Here is a 21,748-nt window from a genome sequence, read left to right on the forward strand (position 1 = left end):
GCCCAGGATCAAACCAGAGAGAGAGTCGGACCTGCATTGCCACCATTTGTCCACCATCCAGAACTGAAATATCATTGCTGACATGTACACATAAGGAACTGTCGGACATTGAAACTTGGACTCAGAATGGTTGGACATTGAAATTGGGATTTAAACATTCTTTGTTCTTAAAATGTTATGTTTAAGTTTTAAAATGTTTTGGGTTACGGATTGGCATTGTTTTGTTATTGTTTTAATAGCCAGAGTTTTGTTCTTGATGTTTAAGTTTTATTTTCATTATAGTAGCTAATAATAATTTTAAAAAAGGGTGAAATGTGGGAAATTGATATAGGGTTGAGCCTCGGACTGACCTGCTGGCAAAGTCACAAACAAGTCCCAGCTTAGAGGGCTCAGTCCTCTTAGCATAATTGGGCTTGACCTTATAACATTCCCCAGATCTTACCTGGGAAGCTAATGGGCTGAGGAAAGTACAGGGAGTGTAAACATGATCAAAACAGGTGAAACGCACAAGAACTGTAACTATGGTAACCACTGCATTGTTTACCTCAGACTATAAAAGGTCGGTGCGGACTGAGCACGGGTGGAAGTCCTTCCTCTTGAGTTGGACTTACCCGCCTGGTCCCCCAATATTCCCAAATTATCTCTTGTCTTTTCTATCTCATCTGTGTGCAGCTCCTCTTCCAGATCCTGAACCCTGAACCACGCAGGACGTGGAGGGAAACATTTACAACACTCAGAGCCCAAGCGCTTCCCCTCTCTGCACAGAGCAGACAGACACCCCACAGCCCAGAGACCCAGGACACCCTCCCAGAGAAGGACAGACAGGAAGCTCACCCCGAGTTCTGTCCAATCTCGGGTCTTCCCTGCAGCTCCAGAGCAGAACCAGGACCGCTGGGGACATCTGGGGAGGGGACACGGGAGTCTCCTAAGGTCCTCCTATTGGGGGCTTTTCTGAGCTCTGGTGTCTACACCATGCATGTAAAATACACGTAAGGGTCTTAGGTAAAGTGTCAGGGGCAGCCATTATTTCAGGCATTCATTCATTCATTCACTCATCCATTCATTCACTCCCTCATCCATTCATTCTGCACAGAGTAGGAGGACACCCCACAGCCCAGAGACCCTCAGACGCGGGTCCATCCAGCATGTTCTGGACCTGGGTGAGGCCCGCCCTGACCCACGATGGGGCCAGCAGGGGCCTCTGCAGATCTGAGGCTTGCCAGACCACGGGTGGGTGTCTGAGTCCTGCCCAGGCAGAGGTGTTGTTGGTGCCTTCAGTGGACACTGGGGAGTGGTCATGCATTTACCCATTCATTCATTCATTTATTCACCCATTCATTCACTCACTCACTCACTCACCCATTCATTCATCCATTCATGCATTTACCCATTCAGCCATTCATTCATTCATTCATTTACCCATTCACTCCCTCCTTCATTCACCCATTCATTTATTCACCCATTCAATCATTCACTCATTTGTTTATTCATTCACTTGACAAACAGACTGAGCCTGTGTCCTGTGTGGGCGCTGGAGGAAAGAAGACCAGAGACGCCCTCCATCCACGCCCAGCGATGCTCCTCATGGCTGGCGGGGGGGTGGGGGGAGAGAGGGAGGCAGATGACCTCAGGACCTGCCTGGTAGAGGCAGTGATGGTGATACAAGGCCGGGGCCATGACTGGAGGCTCCACTGGCTGGTGGCTCTTGGGCACAACAGGGCAGACTGGACGTGGCCTGGACTCTGAGGGGACAAGGAGGAACATTCCCAGCTGTGGGACCTGCTGTGGGCCCAGGGACAGTGAGGGGGTGAAGTCGCTGAGGGCGGTGGGTAAGGAGCGCTCTGCTTTCTCCCTGCTCACATGACATCGGCCCCCAGGTCTGGCCTCCTTTCTCACTTCCCTTCCTCCTGCCCTGCCACCTCTGCTGGAAGCCATCCCTGGGCACCAGGGGCGCTAGCTCAGCAGTGCAGACGCCCACGTATTCTGAAGCAATCCCTCCCGCTTTGTCATCAACTCTCTGACCTCCACGTGGGGAGACCGGCCTGTCCATTCTCCCAGAATTTCCTGTGCTGGAGCTGAGGGTGGACAGACAGACACACGCTGACCCCTGGTTGGGCTACCGTGGGGGCATGTTCAGGGAGCTCTCAAAAGCTATACTAGGGAAGCTCAGCTGCTGTTGTCCAGTCCTGGGCTTGCTCACATCCCCTTCCCGTGTCTCTCTCCCCAGAACCCCAGTGCCGCAGCCACATGCCTGATGGGTCCCAGGCCCTTCACCCAGGCCCAGGCCCCCCCAGGACAAGCCCCCCGCCCCAACACACACACACACACACACACACACACACACACACACACACACCCCTGTGTGTCCCCGGCATCCCTGAAGCTGAACTTGAGAATAAGGTAGAGCTGTTGGACCTCATCCTGGCTGAACTGGGGTCCCCATTGGCCTGGAGTAGCCATCCTCTGCCCCCTTCCCCATCCTCACTTATATCTCCCAAGCAGGAGCAGCTCAGAACCCAGCTTTCTCTTGCTCCGTCCCCCTAAACCCCCCATGCAAAGAGACATGGGCAACCACAGGTGCCATGCCAGAAGGTGAGCTCCCCAGGTCTCCAGCCCTGCTGCACAGGACAGCTCCGCACCTGGGCAGGGAGGACTGGCAGGGATCAGGGCGTGGCTTCTGACGTTCGTATCACCTCCTAGTCCCCCAACCTGGAGCGATGACACCCCCTCCCCGGGTCCCAGGAAAGGCCACCCTCCTGGCAGTTCACATGGAACAGACTAGGTGCGCAGCAGTATATGAGTTTAGGGGGTAGGACCCCCCACCATGCAGGCCCTGCGGGCTGCCCCGGAGGGGGTGGGGGGGGGGCAGCGTGAACACGACCCGCTGTGCAGGAGGCTCCGCAGTGACAGGAGGGAGCGAGCCTGGCTCCCAGGGCAGGATTGCATGGGCTTGTTGATGTGACTCTGCGGGTGGACTGGGAACTCGGCCAGCGCAGGCTCCAGGCTCCATGACAGCATCCTAGGACCCGCAGCTCAAAGGACGGAGCTGTGTTTCTTTCGGCTTTGGAGGCTGGGAGGCCCAGGGTCAAATGCCAGCAGATTGGGTTCCTGGTGTGACCCTGCCTCTGGGCCTCACATGGCCTATGTTTTATTATTATTACTAGAGGCCCAGTGCATGAAATTCGTGCATGGGGTTGGGTGGGGGGTGTTTCCTCAGCCCAGCCTGCACCCTCTCACAATCCAGGACCCCTCGGGGGATGTCAGAGTGCCGATCAGGCCTAAACTGGCAGTCAGACATCCCTCTCACAATCCGGGACTGCTGGCTCCTAACTGCTGGCCTGCCTGCCTGATGCCTGATCGCCCCTAACTGCCTCTGCCTCAACCCGCGTCACCATGGCTTCATGCAGAAGGTCGTTTGGCTGTCAAGTGTAATTAGCATATGAGCCTTTTATTATTATAGGTTACTAGAGGCCGAGTGCACAAAATTCATGCACTGGGGGGTGGGGTTCCCTCAGCCCATCCTGCCCCTCTCACAGTCCGGGAGCCCTCAGTGGCTGTCCTACTGATGGCCACAGTCTGGCAGCAGAGGCTTGGAGCAGGCGTCCTGTGTGTGTGTGTGTGTGTGTGTGTGTGTGTGTCTGTCTGCTGGGGGCCTGCTCCCAGCTACACCATGGAGGCTTGGAGCAGGAGCCCCTCTGTGTTGATCTCTCAGGCTCCTGGCCTCCACTGCATGTTGTACTCTCCCTTGAGCTATGGCCAGGATGGGGATGCTGCTTGCAAGCCGGGCTTTCCTGCTCCCAGTCACCATGGTGACCGGGGGTCAGGCCCAGCTGGGGGCTTCCCACAGGTTGGGTTTGCTCTCTTGTTCCCGGATCCTCATGGCAACTGGGGAGCAGGCAAAGTTTGGGGCTGCCTGCAGTCCAGGCTTGCTTTCCTGCTCCCAGATCAGGCCCAGCTGGGGGCTGCCTACAGGCAGCACTTTTCTACTTACCGATAGCTGGATCACCACAGTGACCCAGGGCCCAGCGGCACTTTCCTACTCTCCAATAGTCATAGGGTCCTGGCTGGGGGCGGGGCTTAGCAGTGCAGGTCTTAGGTGGCACAGGGGTCCCGGCTGGGGGCTCAGGTGGCACACAGGGGTCCCAGCTGGGGGCGGGGCTTATGCCCCACTGCCCAGGGCTGCACATGGGATCCAGATGGCAGCTCGCGCTGTCCCGCCCTGCCTGTAGTATAGGATAGAGGCCTGGTGCATGGGTGGGGGCCGGCTGGTTTGCCCTGAAAGTGTCCCAGATCAGGGTGGGGGTCTCGCTTGGGTGCCTGGCCAGCCTGGATGATGGGCTGATGGCTATTTGCAGCTGGCCACACCTTCTTCAGGTGGGGGTCCCCTCTGGGGTGTCTGGCCAGTCTGAGTGAGGGCCTGAGAGCCATTTTCAGGCTGGAGGGCAACTTAAGCTCCCAGCCTCTCCTTTTTTTCTTTTCTTTTTTTTTTTTACTCTGGGATTTATTTACCTTCTATAGCTGTCACTGGAGCTGAGAGCCGGCTCCAGCTCTGAGGGCTGAAAGCAGGTTCTGGGTCTGTTTGACTTCTATAATTGAAACTCTGTTGCCATCACAGCAGCTCTAAGCTCTGAGGCCGAAGCTGGCTGAAAGCAGGTCTCTGGAGCTTGTTTAGCTTCTATAATTGCAATATAGTTGCTTAGAGTGCAGCTCAGAGCCCAGCAGTGGCATGCTGGGAACGTTGGCTTCCTCTGTCACTGGAACAAGCAAGCCTCCTGTTCGCTTCAGCTGTGTGGCTGCCGGCCGCCATCTTGGTTGGCAGTTAATTTGCATATCCTGCTGATTAGCCAATGGGAAGGGTGTCAGATTATGGTCAATTTGCATGTTTCTCTTTTATTAGATAGGATTACATGTGGGGAGAGAAATGGAAGATCACTTTCTCACTTTTTCTTCCTTGTCTTTTGTTTGTTTTTTTCTTGTCAGATTTGGCTCTGAGCTGTTTTTTGTTTGTTTGTTTTTTTTTCTTTTTTGTTTTTTTTTTTTTTTTAAATTGTCAAAAGTTTTACATAGGTCTCCTTTTTCTCCGATTGACCCCCCGCCCCCAGCCATTCCCACCCCAGGCAAGCCCCTAACCCCCAGTGTCTGTGTCCTCTCTTCCTTTCCTTATCAGGCCCTCAGTTTTAGAGGGCCACCCTCATGGACTCCTTTAATGTCACTCTTTCTGAAAGAACAATCCTGTTGGGGGTTAAGGCTTCAAGAGATGAATGTGGTGGGAGGGGACCCAATTCTGTCTAGAACATCCAGGTTCCTGGGGTCCCCACCTTCCATCCATCCTTGTATTTATTATTTTATTGTATGTATTTTTAATGATTTCAGAGAGGAAGGGAGAGGGAGAGAGTGATAGAAACATCAATAATGACAGAGAATCATTGATCAGCTGCCTCCTGCACACCCCCTACTGGGGATCGAGCCTGCAACCTAGGCATGTGCCCTGACCAAAAATTGAACCTGGAACCTTCAGTCTGCAGGACGAGGCTCTATCCACTGAGCCAAACAGATTAGGGCCATCCTTGTCCTTATTACAGGTGGTACCGCACCTGGTACGTGCAGAAAAACCAAGCATGTAAGTAATTGCATCATTTCTTCTTCCCCATTGAAAGAAATACGTCCATCTCCATCATCCAGGGGATATTCAAAGCACGGTTATATTTCCAGGGACTTGATTGAGGGGGGCTGTGGTCCTGAGGGTACCCTCCCCAGACTCCTCTCAGCTCTGGAACCAGTAGCCACAGGCAGGTGCGGGTTTGCTCCAGCCACCCGCCCGAGGTCAGGATATGGTGCAGGGTGCAGGGACGCACAAGCCCTCCTGTATAATCACTTCCAGCTTGAAATCCAGGTGCTGGGCCTGGGACCCCAGGGTGGGCGGCTCGGCCTCACCCCCTGCCCTTCCAGCTCACCCCAGATGCCAGGGGCAGCGGGTCCTCCGGAGCGAGACCTGCCATGCCCGTTCCTGGTTTAGTCTGATGTCGAAGTTTCCACTTTCAAGGAACGAAGAGCTGCAGAGCCCAGAGGAAGCCCCGACAATAAGGTGAGGAGGTTTTGGTGAACACAGGAGAGGAACCTCGGGCCGCTCTCCATCACAACCGCATGGGCTGCCCTGGGAGACTTGCTTGCTTCCTCATTTCTCAGAGGCGGAGCCTGCGGTTCTGAGAGGGCCACAGACAGCCCACCAGAGCCTGGGAGGGCAACACCTGCCCCGTCTCTCTCCTGGCTCCTGCCCGTAGCCTGTCCTTTGCCACCTGCTCTCTATACCAGCGACCGAGGCATCTGAATCCTGCTAAGAAGTGGAGAAAGAGGCCCCAGCCGATTTGGCTCAGTGGATAGACTGTCAGCCTGCGGCATGAGGGTCCTGGGTTTGATCCCAGTCAGGGCACATGCCCGGGTTGCAGGCTGGATCCCCAACAGGGGGGGGGGGCGTGCAGGAGGCAGCCCATCAGATTCTTTCTCATCCTCGATGTTTCTATTTCTCTCTCCCTCTCCCTTCCTCTCTGAAATCAAGGGAGAGAGAGACAAAGTGGAGAAAGAGGATGGAAATATGGGTTTCCATGAAGCCACAAGCCATGCCCCTAATTACCTGAGCATTTAGCACACAGAATGCACTCATCGCCTGGGCCCCTGGCCAGCCTCTCTCCACCAGCACATGAGGGCGAGGCTGGGTGAGGGCTTGAAGGCTGCTGGGAACGCCCCTTCTAAGCCACAGTGCAGGTTTCCTCTGCACCTGGCCTCCCGCCTTTGATTCGGGCAGCACCTCCTCTGGTCCAGGCTGGTCTCTGTGGATGTTTCTCTAGCTTTTCACAAGCCCCAGCAGCCTGCAACTGTTCGTCCTGAGCCACCCGTGATCACCCAGAGGTCATGTTGTGTCTGGTATGATGTGGTGTGCAGTAAGCTTACTTAGAGCTTTCCGGTAGCACCAGGGAAAGTGTTCTCTCTCTCTCTCTCTCTCTCCCTCTCTCCCCTTCTATCTTTCCCCCTCCCCCTCTCTCCCCTTCTCTCTTTCCTCTCCCTGCTCTAGACTTGCAGTCCCCAAGTCAACTTGAACTTCAACATATATCCAGAAATTAAACCTCACCATCCACCTCACTTCCCTGGTTCAGCCACCATCCCTTCTAGCCTTCTGTGTCCTTCCCATTCTCTGTTTGGCTGCTATGGACACGCTAGTCTATTCTGAAAAGAGCAGCCATGAGAATTGGTTACAAAGAATGTTCAACCATATCTCTGATTTCCTCAATGGCTCCCCGGTTCTTGCATTTGCTGCAAGCTTTCCCTAGGCTGCACACCATGAGGTCTGCACCTCCCTCCAGGGGTCTCCCCTCCCAGGCGCCCCTGGACTGTTATGCCAGAGTCTTGTCTCCATCACACACCAGGCTGCTTCTGCCTCAGAGCTGGGACACTGCTCTCCATCTTTCCGGCTAATCTCCTTGAGGGCAACACACAGTCTGCTCTCACCAGCATCAAGTCTAGGCTCAGAATCACAGTTCATACTCCCAGATGTTGGAATTGTCCTCCATGTCACCTGATCTTTTCCTTGTATGATTCCTCCCCCAACGTATATCACCATCCAACAGGCTGTAATAATTTTTAAATTTATTTTTAATTTATCCTCTTGTCTCCAGAATGACAGCTTCTGGATGACAGAGATTTTTGATGCCAGGTTCATGGTTGCATATCCATTACCTACAACACTGCTGGCACATAGTAGGTGTTCAGTTATACTTTCTAAAGTGTCTGTATATAAATGACTAAATATGATTTCATTCAAATCCATACAAGAATAACACACACACATACACACACATGTTCACTTGGATGACTGTTAACTAAGTTCGAAGTATGATCATCCGTTGGAGATGTAGGGATCGGGGGGAAGGGTATTTCAGCCGAAGGAACTGCACATGCAAAGTCTCAGAGCCACAAAGGCCGTGGCCCAGCCAGATGTGGAGATGACGTGAGATGCAGGGAGATAATAGAATCTAGTGGAGAGTCCAGCAGGAGACAGACCACGCTGAGCCCTCAAGTCCAGCCTGTGGTGGTTGCTCCTCATCTCTTGCCATGGAGAGGAAGTGTCATTGTTCACACTCTGCAGGTAGTGGGCCATATGTCTCTGGATACACAATCTGGAGACAGGTAGCTGGTGGGTTCAGGGACCCAGGGAAGAGATGAGGCCACAGGAACAATCCCAGCATGATGAGCAGGAGACAGCCATCAATATAGGCTGTGATTGGGAAGAAGGATGGACAAGTCTTAGTGGGTTGAGGAGAACAGGATGGTCTTAGAGAAGAGGGCCACCATGTCATCACTGTGATGGGAAGCCCAGCAGAGAAGTGGGTTTGGGGAGGAAGGTGACAGCTCCATTTCAGCAATGCTGATGGGCAGACTTGTGAAAGGTTTCAGTGGGTGTTGGGTGGTGACACACCTGTATCACTCACCTGAGGGGTTAACCTGAGACTGTGTTTGCATCCTTTGTGCTCCTTTGGGGCCTCGGGGCCTTCCTCCTGTAGTACCTGACTCTGAGGGAAGACACCAGGATCTTTCAGTATGATCGCATCAGGTCCAATGGGCAGCAGACCCAACCCTCTATTCCCTGTTCAAGGCCTGGAGAGGAGACTGAAGTGGGAAAGGGTGTGTCTGGCCTGACAGACCCTCCTGATCACTGTAGGTACCTCCCACCATGGATACCTGGCTTATGGGACACTCAAGAGGTCTGTCTGTATGGAGTCCTCATTCACCACACCTTCGCCTCCTTCCAGCCCTGCCCCTGACCCATCGGGATCCAAGGTCTCAGTTCAGCACTCAGCCTCCTGTCCCCTGCCCTCTTTAGGCCTCCCTTTCCCCCTGAGCTGAGCTCACATGAGGATGATGAGGCAGAGGAGGAGGAACAGGATCTTGACAGTGGCTTCCCCGATGGCCACCAACACCACCTCTGCCCTGGGTCCTGATAATCCTGCAGGAAAGAGGGACGAGGATGGAGTCACCTGCTCGGCCGCAATCCCATGTCCTCCTGCTCCCAGTAGGACCCTGGATGTCGTTCACCAGGCGTTCCTGCATCTCTGGATTCGGGACCACTTGGGCTCTCAGCATAGACCCCGCCCTGATCCCCAGCAATTGGACAGAAATGGAAATGTGTAAGTTGGAATTCATCAAATTGAAACATTCTGTTGACCAATGGACATGATGGGGAAAATGAAAAGCCAACCCACTTAATGGGAGAGAACATTTGCTAGCTATAGATTGGATAAGCATTAATAACCCGCCCATATACCAAACTCTTAAAACTCAGCAACAAAAAGTCAAAGAACCTGATTAAACAACTGGCAGAGATTTGAACTAAAATGTTCTTTAAAGGTGATGTATAAATGAACAATAATTCTCTGATAAAAAAAGGGGCATCATAATTATCACAGAAATGCAAATCAAAGCCACGCTGAAGTAGCCTTTCACACCCACTAGTAGCCTATGATTTTTTTGTTTTTTTTTTTTATAATTTTTATTTCTTGAAGTATTACAAAGAGTATTACATATGTCTCCCTCCCCCCCTTGACATTTCCCCGGCCCCTACCCCCCCCCCCCCCGGTGTCTTGTGTCCATTGGTTAATCTTATATGCATGCATATAAGTCCTTCGGTTGTTCTCTTAATCCCCCCCTCAAACCCTCACCAGGCTTCCCACTGTAGTTTGACAGTCTGTTCAATGTTGCTCTGCCTCTGCATCTACCCCTGTTCATCGGTCTATACTGGTCCCCTTTATCTGTCCCAACCTCACTGGAGCAGTCCCAACCTCACTGGGGCCGTCTCAGCCTCACCGGGGCCGTTTCAACCTCACTGGGGCCGTTTCAACCTCACCGGGGCCATCCCGACCTCACCGGGGACGTTTCAACCTCACCGAGGCTGTCCCAACCTCACCGGGGCCATTTCAATCTTACCGGGGCCATCCCAAACTCACCGGGGCCATTGCAACCTAACCGGGACCGTCCCAACCTCACCAGAGCCGTTTCAGCCTCACCAGGGCCGCTATGATTTTTTTTTAAAGGAAAATACCAATGTTGGCAATTGTGTGGAGAAATTGGAAGCCTTATACTTTGCTGGTGGGAATGTAAACTGATGCTGTCACTGTGGAATACAGTCCAGAATTTTCTCAGAAAGTTATACATAGAAAGTACCATTTGACTCAGCAATTCCACTCCCAGGTACATGACCTAAAAAACAGAAAACATGTCTGAACAAAAAACGTACATCAAGTTCACAGCAGTATTATAACCGCCCAAAACTGGGAACACCCTAATGTTTATCAACTGATCAACAGAAGAACTCAATGTGGTACATCTATACAATGGACTATTTATTCAGAAAACCCCTTAATGCCCTTGTTCTCCATTAGAGAAGATGTGCACACAGCCAGATCCCTTCACACCATGGACAATTCCACAGTCACAGAGATGGCAGTGGGGGGGGGGGGTAACGTCTATCTTTCTGATGGCAAAGAACCTGTTAGGTCCTTCAGGTGAACAACCAATGCTCACAGCAGTGTATGGACCCTGCTCACTTGCAGGGGAAGACTGAGCTTCTGAGGGCAGACTTCAGTGCCTCTAAGGGAAAAGTCTTTTGTTTTTAATAATTGATGTTTAGAGGGAGAGAGGAAAGGAAAGAGAGAAGGAGAGAGAGAGAGAGAGAGAGAGAGAGAGAGAGAGAGAGAGAGAGAGAGAGAAACATTGGTGTGCTGTTCCAATAATTTATGCATTCATTGGTTGACTCTTGTATGTGCCCTGACAGGGGGATCAAATTCACAACCTTGGTGCACTGGGACAGAACTATAACCAACTGAGTTACCTGGCCAAGGCCAACTTCAGTGCTTCCTTCATTATTGGCCATGTGACTATATTGCTTGTTCAAAAATACATAAATTAAACTATTGGAAGAAAATGAAAACGTGAGCCTGGAGGATTCATCAGGAGATGGAGGAAAAAGGCCTTGAGAGGCAGCTCAGCCACGTGCAGGGTGCCTAGTTCTCCTGGTGCAGCTGACAGGGGCTGGGAGAAGTCCTCAGGGAGCAAGGGGCCAATGGGGACAGCTGCTCACAGCGGCCATGGGGCTGAGGAAGAAGTGGGAGCACTGGGTCCACCCACAGGGGGTGTCTGGTCACCGGGTGAGTCCAGGATGAGACAGAGTTTAGCCCTGTCCATATTTGGAAATGGCCCTGCTCCCTACAGCCCATGAGGGGCTCCTTCTTACCTGTGCCGTCTCCTAGGCAACCACCTGTTGTTGGGTTCTCCGGGGCACCTGGGACAGGAAGAGAGGTGTTTGCTCGTCAGTGAGCAGAGATGGGGTGAGGATTTTTTAGGCATTGCACTTCGACCCACAGAGAACACAGAAATGCAAGAGGGACAGTTATTGTGTCCTTGAGGTCCCCTACACAGCCAGGCCTCCAGGACAAACCACCAGCACACCTGCCTGGCCCTCCTGCTCTGCACACCCTCAGGGACCTGCTGTTCCGACCCAGCACTCACAGGTGACACTGAGCTGGATTGTTGTCTCCACGGTCACACCAGCAGCAGGAAAATGCACCTGACAGGTGAGGTTGGTGCCGTGGTCCTGGGACCGTGGGGTGAGGGTGAGCACGGAGGAGAGGCGGGTCCTGGGCCCCAGGGAGCTGTGGGCAGCTGACGTCCAGGAGAAGATGGGGGGCGTGCCCCGCTCACAGGCCCAGGGCACAGAACAGGTCAGGTTCCTGGGGAGGCCGCTCTCCAGGGGCCCCGGGTTGAGGATGTGGGGTGTGTGGCTGAGGGCTGGTGAGGAGAGGGAGACAGGGGATCAGGAGGGAGGGTCCCAGGTGCAGACCTGCGAGAAGCCTAGGTCTTTGGTCCAGCTCCTCCCTCTGAGCCCAATAGGCTGTACCCCAACCCCCTCGCAGAATGGGGTTCCCTCCCAGTCCTGCCCAGGGCTACCGTGAACTTCTCCCAAGGCCTCTCCTGGAGCCCGTTCCTTACCCGTCACACGCACAGAAAGCATGTTCTGTATGTAAGAATATTTATGCCACTGGGAAATTCCTCTCTCCACCCGAAAAAAATATAATCCATCATCGGTCCTCCTGGCGTCTCTGATGTCCAGGGAGCAGTTGTTGGTCTGGGGATCCCCGAGGAGGTGGAATCGGCCCTGGGTCTCCTCCTGCACTTTACGAGCGGGGTTGTTTGTGACCACAGCAGCATCCTGATTTATATTAGCTCCTCCCTGGAACCAGTAGCCATATGCAGGGGAAAGATGATTCCAGTCGCGCCCCGGGTGGGTGAAGGTGCAGGGCACAAACACACACAGTCCCTCCTGCACCATCACGGGTGTCTGCACTGTGAGCGTGAGTCTTTCATCCTGAGCCTGGGACCCTGCAGGAAAAGGAGGGTCAGCTGCAGCCCCCGCCCCACTCCCCCATTTCCCCTCCGACACTCACCTGCCCACAGCAGGGGCAGCAGCCACAGCATCTCTGACATGGAATGTTTCTGGGCTCCTGTGGGTGAAAAAAGAATGAAGACAGTGGGAGCGGGGACCATGGTGAGGCCACGGAAGCTGGGGAGGGGCGTGAGATCTCGGCCTTTAACAAAAGAGGAACCACAGAGTGCAAGCCCTTCCCCTCTCTACACAGAGACCGAGGGCACCCTCCCAGAGAAGGACAGACAGGAAGCTCACCCTGAGTCCTGTCCAATCTCAGGTCTTCCCTGCAGCTTCAGAGCTGAACCAGGACCTCTGAGGACATTTGAGGAAGGGACACGGGAGTCTCCTATGGTCCTCCCATTAGGGGCTTTTCTGAGCTCTGGTGTCTACACCAGGCATGTAAAATATACGGAAGGATCTTAGGTAAAGTGTCAGGGGCAGCCATTATTTCAGGCATTCACTCATTCATTCACTCATTCATTCACTCATTCATTCATTCACCCATTCACTCCCTCATTCATTCATTCTGCACAGAGAGGGAGACACCCCACAGCCCAGAGACTCTCAGGCGCAGGTCCATCCAGCATGTTCTGGACCTGGGTGAGGCCCAACCTGACCCACAAGGGGGCCAGAAGGGGCCTCTGCAGATCTGAGGATTGACAGACCATGGGTGGGTGTCTGAGTCCTGCCCAGGCAGAGGTGCTGTTGGTGCCCTCAGTGTGCACTGGGGAGTGGGCACTTCCTGGCCTGAAAGTCACAGTGTTGCATAAACTTGTGGTTCTGAACCAGGGCCCACCGGGAACATTTGGCAACGTCGGGACACATGTCATGGTCACGGCTAGAGAGGAAGGTGCAATGGGCAGCCAGTAGGTAGAGTCCAGAGATGTTTCTGCACATCCTGTTTTGCACAGGACGGCCTCCCAACAGCAAGCCCAAAGGTCAGCCATGCCAAGGTCAAGACACCAGATCTAGACCCAGAGGCCAGCAGGAAGGGGTGTGGGATGTTTATGTGAGGGTGTGGTATGTCAAATATATGTAAGGATCTTAGTAAAGTATAGAAGGCAGCCATTATTTCAGGCATTCATTCACCCATTCACTCATTTATTCACTCCCTCATTCATTCAACAAACAGAGTGAGCCTGTGCCCTGTGCGGGGGCTGGAGGAGAGAAGACAAGCAGACGCCCTCCATCCATGCCCAGAGATGGTCCCCATAGGGATGGAAAGGAAAGATGACCTCAGGACATGCCTGGGAGGGGCCATGATGGTGAAACAAGGCTGGGGCCATGACTGGAGGCCTCAAGAGCCACAAGAGAGCAGATTGGATGCGGCCTGGACTCTTCAGGGACAAGGAGAAACATTCCCAGCTGTGGGACCGGCTGTGGGCCCAGGGACAGTAAGGAGGTGAAATTGCTGAGGGGTTGGGGGGTTAGGGAGCTTTCTGCTTTCTCCCTTTTCACATGACATCGTCCCCCAGGTCTGGCCTCCTTTCTCACTTCCCTTCCTCCTGCCCTCTCACAATCTGGGACTGCTGGCTCCTAACCACTTGCCTGCCTGCCTGATTTCCCCTAACCACTTCTGCCTGCCAGCCTCATCGCCCCCTAACTGCTTCCCTGCCAGCCTGATTGACACCTAACAGCTCCTCTGCCTGCCAGATTTCCCCCAACTGCCCTCCCCTGTAGGCCTGGTCGCCCCCAACTGCCCTCCCCTGCTGGCCATCCTGTCACTATGGGGGAGCAGCCATCTTATGATGACATGGAGCGGCCAACTTGTGATGCGAAGGCGTGAGGGTCAATTTGCATATTACCTCTTTATTATATAGAATTACATGTGGGGAGAGAAATGGAAGATCACTTTCTCTTCCTTGTGATTTTTTCTTTTTCTTTTTTTTTTTTGTCAGATTTGGCTCTGAGCTTTTTTTTTTTTTTTTTAATTATCTAAAGTTTTACATATGTCTCCTTTTTCTCTGATTTACCCCCTGCCCCCAGCCATTCCCACCCCAGGAAAGCCCCCACCTCCCCAGTGTCAGTGTCCTCACGTCCTTTCCTTATCAGGCCCTCAGTTTTAGAAGGCCACCGTCATGGACTCCTTTAATGTCACTCTTTCTGAAAGAACAATCCCATTGGGGGTTAAGGCTTCAACAGATGAATGTGGGGGGAGGGGGACCAAATTCTGTCTATAGCATCCAGGTTCCTGTGGTCCCCACCTTCCACCCATCCTTGTCTTTATTATTTTACTGTATTTTTATTGATTTCAGAGAGGAAGGGAGAGGGAGAGAGAGAAACATCAATGATGAGAGAGAATCATTGATCGGCTGCCTCCTGCACATCCCCTCCTGGGGATCGAGCCTGCAACCCGGGCATGTGCCCTGACCAGGAATTGAACCTGGGACCTTCAGTCTGCAGGCTGAGGCTCTATCCACTGAGCCAAACAGATTAGGGCCATCCTTGTCCTTATTACAGGCGTGCATAGAAAGCAAGCATGTAAGTAATTGCATCATTCCTTCTTCCCCGTTGAAAGAAATACGTCCATCTCCATCATCCAGGGGATATTCAAAGCACGGTTATATCTCCAGGGACTTGATTGAGGGGGGCTGCGGCCCTGAGGGCACCCTCCCCCAGGGTCCTCCCAGCTCTGGAACCAGTAGCCACAGGCAGGTGTGGGTTTGCTCCAGCCACCCGCCCGAGGGCAGGAGATGGTGCAGGGTGCAGGGACTCACAAGCCGTCCTGTATCATCACTTCCAGCTTGAAATCCAGGTGCTGGGCCTGGGACCCTGGTGTGGGCGGCTCGGCCTCACCCCCTGCCCTTCCAGCTCACCCCAGACGCCAGGGGCAGTGGCCCCGCTGGAGCGGGACCTCTCACATCCATTCCTGGTTTAGTCTGATGTCGAAGTTTCCTCTTTCAAGGAACGAAGAGCTGCAGAGCGCAGAGGAAGCCCGGACAATAAGGTGAGGAGGTTTCGGTGCACACAGGAGAGGAACCTCGGGCCGCTCTCCATCACAACCGCCTGGGCTGCCCTGGGAGACTTGCTTGCTTCCTCATTTCTCAGAGGCGGAGCCTGCGGTTCTGAGAGGGCCACAGACAGGCCACCGGAGCCTGGGAGGGCAACACCTGCCCCGTCTCTCTCCTGGTTCCTGCCCGTAGCCTGTCCTTTGCCACCTGCTCTCTATACCAGCGACCGAGGCATCTGAATCCTGCCAAGAAGTGGAGAAAGAGGCCCCAGCCGGTTTGGCTCAGTGGATAGAGTGTCGGCCTGCTGAATGAAGGGTCCTGGGTTTGATCCCAGTCAGGGCACATGCCCGGGTTGCGGGCTGAATCCCCAATAGGGGCCGCGTGCAGGAGGCAGCCAATCAATGATTCTTTCTCATCATCAATGTTTCTATTTCTCTCTCCCTCTCTGAAATCAAGGGAGAGAGAGAGAAAGTGGAGAAAGAGGATGGAAATATGGGTTTCCATCAAGCCGCAAGCCATGCCCCTAATTACCTGGGCATTTAGCACACAGAATGCACTCATCGCCTTCACCCCTGGCCAGCCTCTCTCCACCAGCACATGAGGGCGAGGCTGGGTGAGGGCTTGAAGGCTGCTGGGGACGCCCCTTCTAAGCCACAGTGCAGGTTTCCTCTGCACTTGGCCTCCCGCCTTGATTGGGGCAGCACCTCCTCTGGTCCAGGCTGGTCTCTGTGGCTGTTTCTCTAGCTTTTCACAAGCCCCAGCAGCCTGCAATTGTTCGTCCTGAGCCACCCGGGGTCATCCAGAGGTCATGTTGTGTCTTGTACGATGTGGTGTGCAGTAAGCTTACTTAGAGCTTTCCGGTAGCACCAGGGAAAGTGTTCTCTCTCTCTCTCTCTCTCTCTCTCTCTCTCTCTCTCTCTCTCTCTCTCTCGTTCTATCTTTCCCCCTCCCCCTCTCTCTCCCTCTCTCCCCTCCTCTCTCTTTTCTCTCTCCCTCCTCTCTCTCCCCAATCCCTCCTCCCCAGAGGTTCCTGACACCCTACTTTGCAACCACCTCCCATCCAATGCCCAGCAAACCAAATTAGAACCTCCTGGGAAACCTCAGCTCAGCCAAGGGAACCTGCAGAGGCAGAAATTCATGTTTCCGCCACCAGGTGGCAGCAGTGGCCCTTCCAGCTCTGGTCCTGTTCAACCAGCCATTGGAATCAGGGGAAAGGTCAGCCGAGACTTCCGTCATCAGCTGGAGTGGGTCCAGCTAATTGCTTGAAGCCAGTTCGTGTGAATATTTAGCATCGATTAATTACTCTTCTGACTACTTTATCCACAAAAGCCCCTTTGAGCTTTAGGACCACCCACTGAGGTCCAGAGTAATGATCCGTTTTCCACTGGAGGAGCGAAAATGAGGTTCGCAGATGTGTCTCTATTTTTTTAAATAGATTTATTGAGGTACAGTTGATAGACAAAAAAAATGGCACCCAGTTAATGCATGCAATGTGATGTGTTTGGACTTATGCATATACCCGTTGAAACCATGACCAAAATCAAGGTAAGAAATACATCTATCACTTCTCAGTGTTTCCCTGTGTCTCGTGTTTTGGGGAGCTTTGTTTGTTTGTCGTAAGAAAATGTAAGCCCTGGCCGGTAGCTCAGTAGGTGAGAGCGTCTTCCTGATACACCAAGGTTGTGGGTTCAATCCCCAGTCAGGACACATACAAGAAGCAACCAGTGAATGTGTGAATAAGGAGAACAACAAATTGATGTTCTCTCTCTCTCTCTCTCTAAAAAAAAACAAACAAAAAAACTTAATAAATAAGCCATCTGGCAGAGATGAGTGGTTGAGCGTCAACCTATTAACCAGGAGGTCGCGGTTTGATTCCCTACCAGGAATCATGCCCAGGTTTCGAGCTCCATCTCCAATGGGGTGCATGCAGGAGGCAACCGATGAATGATTCTCTCTCATCCTTAATATTTCTACCTCTCCCTCCCTGTCCTTTCCTCTCTGAAATCAATAAAAAAATACATTTAAAAAACTTCATAACTAAATAAAAAGAAACTTTAATGTGAGATCTACTTTCTTAACAAAAATTTTAAGTGCACAATGCAGGCACTCGTTTGTACAGCCGGCCTCCAGTACTTATACATCTTGCATAACTGACACTTTATACCTGTTGAACACATACTCACCATTTCCCCTCCTTCCAGGCCCAGGCAGCCCCCACTCTATCCTCTGCTCCTATGAGCCTGAGTATCTTAGAGACTTCAAACAAGTGGAATCACAAAGCATTTGTCCTTCTGTGACTGGCTTATTCCACTTAGCATAAAGCTTGACAGGAAATGCGTAAGAGAGTTCTTCCAGCTGAGAGGACGGGATGTTAAACGCAGTCACGCGCTGCTTACAGGTTCCGAGCACTGTGTCCCCCGTGACTTATCAGGGGGTCACTTCATAAATTATATAAATGTTTAACCACTGTGCTATACACCTGAAAGTCATATAATATTGTACATCAACTGTAATTTAAAAATAAATTATAAACATAGTACTAGAGTGGGGAAAGTCAAAGGCATGAAGGAAAATTCTGATACGTTCAACCAGTGGATTACTGGTAAATGTTTAACAACCAGATCATTGGGTACAGAGAGAGTCCTGATTTGCAGTGTTTTCCAATGTCCTGGGTGTAAATGTTGCCATCTTGGCCAATTCCAAGCACCCAATTTGAAGTCACTGGCCCTGGAGTTGGGAAAAGAAGGGCACAATTGGCTCTTGCCAACCAGAGAGAGCCAGCTTCAGTACACAACTGTATGCAATGTAATGAGAAATGTTTTTGCCTGGCAAAATCACCATATGCTAAGTCAAAAGGCTATCATTAGGCAGGAAATAAACTTTTTCAACTAACACTCAGCTGATTTCCTTCATATGAAAAGAGTGTCTTCAAATCATTAAGAAATCCACAAGGAAATACATATGGTCCTTAAAGATAACTCAACCTAGTTATCTTTAACCTAGTCACAAAATGACAAGGCACGTTAAAATGGTAGTGAGTTCATTTAGTATATCATCAAGGATGAAAATGTTTAGCACAGAAATAAGCATATTGCAGGACTATAAACAGAACAACATCCAGGAAGCAGGATTTGCCAATATCTGTAGAAATTACAAACATACCCTTTGATCTAGGACTTTCTTCTCTAGAAAATTATTTTACACACACACACACACACACACACACACACACACAGGATGGATGTTCATACAAGTAATTCGTTACAATATAATTTGACTTTGCTGAAGACTGAAAGCGCCATAGTTTTCCACCAACGGGGGGCCAAGTACTTTATAGAATAATATACTTCCAATTGGAAGACCATGGAGTCATCAGTAAGAATAGAGAATGTTTCCTATGTACTGATTGATCCAGAAAGATCTCCAAGGAGGGCTTAGTTCATAGTAATGCACCAATATAACTTTCTTAGCTGTGACAATTGCGTCATGATGATGGAAGACTTTAATGATGAGAGGAGCTGGGTGAGGGATTTATGGGACTGGGGGAGCTCTGAGGAGGAGGTAAGTGTGTGCCTGGAGGATAGAACAGATGAGCTGGGACGTGGAAGACGAGTCTTTGAAATCAAGAATGTGCAACTCTCTCAAGCACCGTGGACGTGTTTTGCACAAAGTAGCAGCACAGTAGTGATAAATATGTGTGAAATGACAGGCTTTGCAGATCTCCATAGAAGCGAATGCACAAGTCGCGGGAATTTGCGTAAAGTTTTGCTTTAATTTTGGTAAAGGAAATGACATATATCTGTTTTTCTTCTCCCTGTATCTGCTCACTCACAACCAGAGGGAATGATAGTTCAAGAAACCAGAAGTGAGAGGTGAACAAAAGTTTGTTTTTCTCTCTAGGGACAGGGCCAAGTCAGCAAAGTGCTTCCCTAATGCGCCGTAGTGGGTTGGGGTGGGAAGAAAGTTGGAGTATCCCTGTGTCTGGCCCTTTCTTTCTGGACCCGGTGTCCAAGACCTTTCCCGTGTCCTCAAGTTTTTCTCATCCCTCCTTTATTTTGGAGGCACCCAGCCCTGCCAGGAAAAACAGGAGTGATGTTGGCGTCCGGTAGAATGCTGGCTCTTTGGGCTGAGCAGCTAGCATGCTGTGTTTTGGTGTTTGGGGGACTCAGATAAGGGGTCACCCGTGAGAGGCCACAGGGGAGGAGGAAGCCATTTCCCATGTGGGTGCTCCTGAGCTGGGTGAAGTCCGGAAGGAGAGGCAGGTGTAGGAAAATGTTGGGAGGACATGAACTTCCTCTTTTCAGCCCAAGGGGAACCACACTTTCTGCCACTTTTTGACGGTGGGGCTCTGGACAGTCTGGGCTAGTAAGAGCAGGAAGTGTCCGCACAGAAGTTGGGGTGGGAGCCCTGGGGTGCTTGAGACCACCCAGAGAGAGACCAGAAGGCTCCAGACAGAAATGTGAGAAAACCCCAAAATCGGATTAGCCTGTCCCTGACTGAACGAGTTAAAACCAGCTCAGATGGGGAAAGACAGACAGTACACCCAAAGTTCTTCAGCTGGTCGTGAGACAGATACAAAATTAAAAGGAAACCTCATTTCTCCCAAGGTCTTGCAACGGCTATAAAATGTCATCAAATGTCACCACTTGGAGTGGTGAATGCTTTCCTCCCATGACACTCCGAGTCTGGTTTTGCCATTCCCATCTAACTACTCAACACAGCATCCAATTCCTAGTTAACACCCATACTGGGCGAAGGGCCCAAGCATGAGGGGGCGGCACGTCCTGGAAGGTCCTGGACACGCTGACCAGCTTCATTGACCAGGATGTCACCAGACCCTTCCCCAGGCTCCTCCTACTCTGCACTGGGGCCCGGTAAATGGTTAACCTCCCGGGGGGGCGCTCCAGAGACACCCCGAAGTCATGTTGAGGAGCTGTCCTGACTGTGGTGCTGAAACAGGGTCTCCAGAGGCTTCTGTCCAGTTTGAGGCCAGGAGGGAAAAGGGGCGGGGATGGATGGAACCAGGGGAGAAGCTGACCATCGGAAGTGATGGGGAAGGGAAGCACTTCCTGGATACTTATTTCTGACTCCAAGTGATTCCTCTTTCTGGACTCACCTGACAGTGTCAGAGGGACTTGGAGAGGAATGAGCCTACCTGGCTGCCTTTTGATTCTGAGTTAGTATGTGGGAAACCACTGGTCTGAGTGTCTGTCCTCTGTTAGGTCAGCGACTGAGGTACCCTGCCTCTGTATTGCTCTCAACTAATTTTCTGTCTTCTTACCACTTTCCAGAACTCTCCATGGGTTGTCTCTTGCACCATTCATGGGGTTTATAGCTATGAGTAGAGGGGAGGTGCCGGGGACAATGGGTCCATGCCATCTGCTCTGGATTGGAAGTTTAAGCATCAATGTTTAATGTTTTTAGCGGACGGGTTGATCTGTATTGCTATAATGACACTGTGATGAACAGAAGTCTGACTCAGCTGTTCCTTCTGAATCTAGGGCAGAGGGTTTCAGGCGTTTTCTTATACCATATTTGTTTCCTTAGGGGTCACTTTATGAACATACTATATAGAGGCCCAGTGTATGAAATTCTTGCATGGGAGTGGGGGGGGGGATCCCTCAGACCAGCCTGAACCCTCTCCAATCTGGGACTGCTGGCTCCTAACCACTCACCTGCCTGCCTGATCACCCCTAACCACTCTCCCTGCCTGCATGATGCCCCTAACTGCTCCTCTGCTGGACTGATAACTCCTAACTGCTCTCTCCTGTTAGCCTGATTTCCCCTAACCACCTCTGCCTTGGCCCCTGCCACTGTGACTTTGTCTGGAGCTGCAAGTAAATTCTGGGCTGTTTTTGTTTAAAGTATTTTTAAGTTCAAATATTGGTTTATTTTCAGGAGGAAGATTACGAGCTCCTGCTTTTTCCTTCATTATTTCAACCCAGACACATATTTTGGAGCCCATTTTGAAGGCTAAGAGGGTGTTACCCAGATGATGATTTGGTGAGGGGAGTTCCTGGAGGAGGGATGTGGATGCTCAGAGACAGGGAGGAACGCACCAGAACAAGGGTTCTTAGAGAATGGCTTGAGGGGTTGATGACTTAGGCTATGGTGATGGAAAAGTGGACTGCATGAGATTATGAATAACTCAGAACAGCCCTGGCTGGGTGGCTCAGTTGGTTGGAGCATTGTCCCATACGCTAAAAGGTGACAAGTTTGATTCCTGGTCAGGGCACATACCTAGGTTGTGGGTTCCATCCCCAATAAGGGTATACACAGGAGGCGACCACTTGATGTTTCTCTTTCACCTCTCTCTCGCTCTCTT

At 51.7% G+C, this 21,748-nt stretch overlaps 1 protein-coding gene across 1 annotated transcript; it reads right to left on the reverse strand.

The window, feature by feature from the left end:
* Positions 1-10,195: 10,195 nt before the first annotated feature.
* Positions 10,196-12,565, reverse strand: LOC118649151 (myeloid cell surface antigen CD33-like). Its single transcript, XM_036295949.1, has 5 exons — positions 12,492-12,565; positions 12,037-12,426; positions 11,557-11,835; positions 11,282-11,329; positions 10,196-10,248 (listed from the first exon to the last, which is right to left on the reverse strand). Exons 1-5 carry the CDS (start codon positions 12,529-12,531, stop codon positions 10,196-10,198), a joined length of 810 nt encoding a protein of 269 aa, XP_036151842.1. The 5' UTR covers positions 12,532-12,565.
* Positions 12,566-21,748: the final 9,183 nt, after the last annotated feature.

This window comes from Myotis myotis, unplaced genomic scaffold (assembly GCF_014108235.1).
Source record: "Myotis myotis isolate mMyoMyo1 unplaced genomic scaffold, mMyoMyo1.p scaffold_m19_p_28, whole genome shotgun sequence".
NCBI lineage: Eukaryota > Metazoa > Chordata > Mammalia > Chiroptera > Vespertilionidae > Myotis > Myotis myotis.

Bases quoted from the DNA above. Each gene is read 5' to 3' on its own strand.
- LOC118649151 (XM_036295949.1), bottom strand. From the start codon at position 12,531: ATGTCAGAGATGCTGTGGCTGCTGCCCCTGCTGTGGGCAG. The intron at 12,427-12,491 runs GTGAGTGTCGGA...CTTTTCCTGCAG, and splicing joins GCTGCCCCTGCTGTGGGCAG to GGTCCCAGGCTCAGGATGAA. The intron at 11,330-11,556 runs GTGAGTGCTGGG...TTCCTGTCCCAG, and splicing joins AATCCAGCTCAGTGTCACCT to GTGCCCCGGAGAACCCAACA.